The sequence below is a fragment of the Arachis ipaensis genome, chromosome B05 (assembly GCF_000816755.2).
Source record: "Arachis ipaensis cultivar K30076 chromosome B05, Araip1.1, whole genome shotgun sequence".
Classification (NCBI taxonomy): Eukaryota; Viridiplantae; Streptophyta; class Magnoliopsida; order Fabales; family Fabaceae; genus Arachis; species Arachis ipaensis.
Window position 1 is genome coordinate 144,462,949 of NC_029789.2, and position 3,465 is coordinate 144,466,413.

General features: G+C 30.5%; 1 protein-coding gene across 2 annotated transcripts; it reads right to left on the minus strand.

Annotated features, from left to right (window-relative positions):
- On the minus strand, window positions 908-2,640 carry LOC107642191. 2 transcript variants are annotated; one of them, XM_016345493.2, is made up of 4 exons: window positions 2,271-2,628; window positions 2,090-2,175; window positions 1,839-1,930; window positions 908-1,379 (listed from the first exon to the last, which is right to left on the minus strand). In XM_016345493.2, exons 2-4 carry the CDS (start codon window positions 2,140-2,142, stop codon window positions 1,072-1,074), a joined length of 453 nt encoding a protein of 150 aa, XP_016200979.1. In that variant the 5' UTR covers window positions 2,143-2,175; window positions 2,271-2,628; the 3' UTR covers window positions 908-1,071. The 2 variants fall into 2 exon arrangements, 1 of the variants encoding a protein (XP_016200979.1); XR_002347551.1 differs by lacking the exon at window positions 1,839-1,930 and having other exon boundaries at window positions 2,075-2,640.

A 3,465-nucleotide genomic window follows, 5' to 3' on the forward strand; every position in this document is an offset into this window, starting at 1 on the left:
TTCACAGAAACTTAAGCTTGAAATGATTAAAAAAGATGTATATAAAGTTTCTGTAGCGTACTATATCACTGATGGAATATGGGAACTGGGAAGAGTATGTAAACTTTTCAACATGAAAAGTTGAAAAATAATTTTAATATTTATATGTGAGAATAATATTTATGGTAGGTTATCTGAAAGTTGGCCTTCTTGTGGAAGCGTTTAATTTATTCAACCAAATGCAGCATCAGAGTACTGACTACTAACATAGAATTTATTGTATTTCTAAATCTTATATCTAGTTGTATACAAGTAGGAGATCTCTTATTAAAGAGGAGTACATTGAAAATTTGCTAATAACCATGTATGCAAAATGATCTGCTAGAAGGGTATTTGATTTGTAGAGGTTGCCAATAAAATATTAATAGAGACAGAATTGAATATGAACTTATTTGAGAAATATAGAAACGGATACTAGAAAATTATTTGAGAAATTAGAGTTTGCATAATTTTAAAATAATTAACAATGTTAGATAATCTTTTAATTGTCATGTCATTTTTTTTGTTAGTTAATTAAGTATTTTCTATCAACAAAAATAACAGTATTTGACATTGATTATTTCTGTTAAACTTAATAATTTTTTTAAATTATTTTTCTCAACATTAGAATGTTTTGATTTTGAGTATCATTTTTAAAATTTATTCTTTAAAACTATATAAAGTCATTAGTTTTATCTAATGGTGTAAGAATTCATCAAATTCCGTTTTTCAGTCTCATCAAGTTTGAGTCATGAAAATAAAAAGTAAGGGAAAGAAAAAACTAATGTACAAAACATTATCATAATTTAGTTATTACCTACAACTACAAACTCCTACCCTCTTAGAAAATAGCAAAAGAAACTGAAATTGATTGGTAAAAAAAAATAAAAAAAAAAAAACTACCCCCTTCTTTCTATCTCTCTGGTTAACTACAAAACTTTACATTTCTCAGAATTTGGACCCAAGGGAACTGAAATATTTTGTTATTATGCCGGAGTAAGAAGTTGAAAGCTAACCAAAAGGGTAGTTAATTTAGTTAATGAAGCGAATTTACTACAAGGTTGTTGGTGTAGGGTGTTGTGTGAAGAAGTTGAAGTCATGGTGATAAAAATTGAGCTGTTTCAACCATGAATCTGCAGCACTGTACAGATATGATATCCTTTCATATTCACATGGCTCTGGATTCAGCCATAGATCTTCTTGCATCTTGTAGGTAGCTAGACCGAAAGGCGGCACAGAAATGCTGCCGCCACCACTGCTTCCGTTCTTGTTCTTGCATTTGTTTCCTTCAGTGCTTCCCCAACCACACCACCAATATATGTCTTTCTCTGTGTCAATGTTGTCACTTTCTGTTTCACAATCTGCAGACACATGTAAGAAATTGTGTTAAGATTTTGGCGAGGATTCGATCATGCCTGGTTTCACAACAATTGCGTAGGAGCGAGTCTCCATTTTGGTTCTTGAAATTGTGTACATGCTTTACTTTAGCGTATGAAATTAAGAAAGTAATTATTTGGTTCCTGGAATTGTATAGCGTGATTCAATTTTAGGAATTAAATTGTTAATTTTTCTAAATGAAAGATTTTTGAAGTGAAAAGTCATGTAAGTACACAACTCTAAGGACCAAAATGAACATTCACTCAATTATGTAAATCAAACTAAATAACTTTGTCACTCTTGATCCAAAACAATGCATGGACACAATAAACATCATGTCTAGTATCATAATTTTCATTTGTGTAAAAAGTTCCTCGATTCTTCCTATTTCACAGTTGAGAAAACATGAAAGATGCAATCTACCACCTATTCCTAAGTGTTACCTTGAAAAGATGAGGACAATGTTTGATAAGTGAGGAAGCATGCTTCTAAGTCCTTGTCATTTTTTTGACTCGGAATGGTGTAAATCGGGTACCTATTTAACATAGATTTAACTTCTTATTGAAAATAGTGTTAAGAAGACGATGTAGAAATCACAACTATAAAAATAATTATAATTTACCAACAGAGCATTTTTTTATCGACAGTAAGAAATAAAATGGCCTGATGGGAAAATCACATGAATTATGCTAACCATGAAACCGCCATCCAAGTTGCCGGCGAAAGCTGAACACTTTTGAATGTCATTAGTGCCGGATGGGTTCTAGCCAACTCGGGAATCTGAAACAAGAAACAAGAAACAATCACAAGTTATGCATTGCTAATATCTGACATGATCAACAAATCAGCAACAGAAATCAGAGTCTGATCTCTACTTTTTTGTTCTCATTTTCTCATGGTCCTCTCATCGCTCATCCTCTTTCAGCAAATCAAACAACTTTTCCCTCTTCCCGATTTTCTTCTGTTCAGATGGACTAACTTAGCTTGTTTATCCATAAGCAGAGAATAGAGTGTTTGTGGTTCATAGACAGTAATATCCTCCGATCCGTCTTCTCTTCACGTGTTTCATCTCTCTTCCCATTCTGTATGGAAGATGCTGGAAGTTCTTCTAAATCCTCAGTTTCTTGCATTGTATAAATCTCTAGAAAAGGTGTTGACTGTTGGTCAAAACTTTGGCTGCTCTTTAATACTATTGGACTAGAAGAAGATGATGATCGTCCGAAAATATTCAAACGATTGCAGGCATTGTATCAAGAAAAAGTCTAGAGGGCCAGCAACTTTGTTAAATTCTAGCCAGCATGTAACCAGCAAAGAAAAGTGAGTCATTGGATGAAATCTCACATCAATCTCGTACCATTAAAATCATCATTGATGGCTATTTGATGGCTATAAATCACAAAAGTTGTTGGCCCCCTAGCATTCCTCTTGTATCAATATTATTATTAGGAGACCACTTTAATAAAGACATTAAAAATATCTTTTTTAAAAGACGTTTACATGTGTTATGTTATTATTGAACATTTTTATTAAATCAGTTAATAATTTATTTTTTAATAAATTGAAAGAAAATTGGTTTATTATAGCAACACTAATAAACCCAATTGTCTGTATTATAATTATTAGATCCGATTTGATCGATGGAATTACACAATCTAAACCAAATATCTTTAAATTATTTGATAAAAAGATAAATATATCTCGGACTTTTCTTTGTGGACATTTAAATCCCTAAAAATTTAAAAATATAATTAGATCCCTAGAAAAATTGGATTTATTGTTATTGTTATAAAAAAATCGGTTTTATTCTAACTTGTTAAAAAATTTAAAAATAACCAATTCATTAATACATCCAATAATAATGCGACACGTAACGTCTTTACAAGAAGACATTTTACGCGTCTTTATGGGAGCATTCCCTTATTATTATTATTAAAAAGTGAAAATTCATATACAATTTTGTCTTAACGGTAAAATTGATATGTAAGAATAATTAGATAATTTGATAAATTTAATTAAATTATTATCTAACTATTTTTTTAATTATTAATTTAATATAAATATAATTGTATG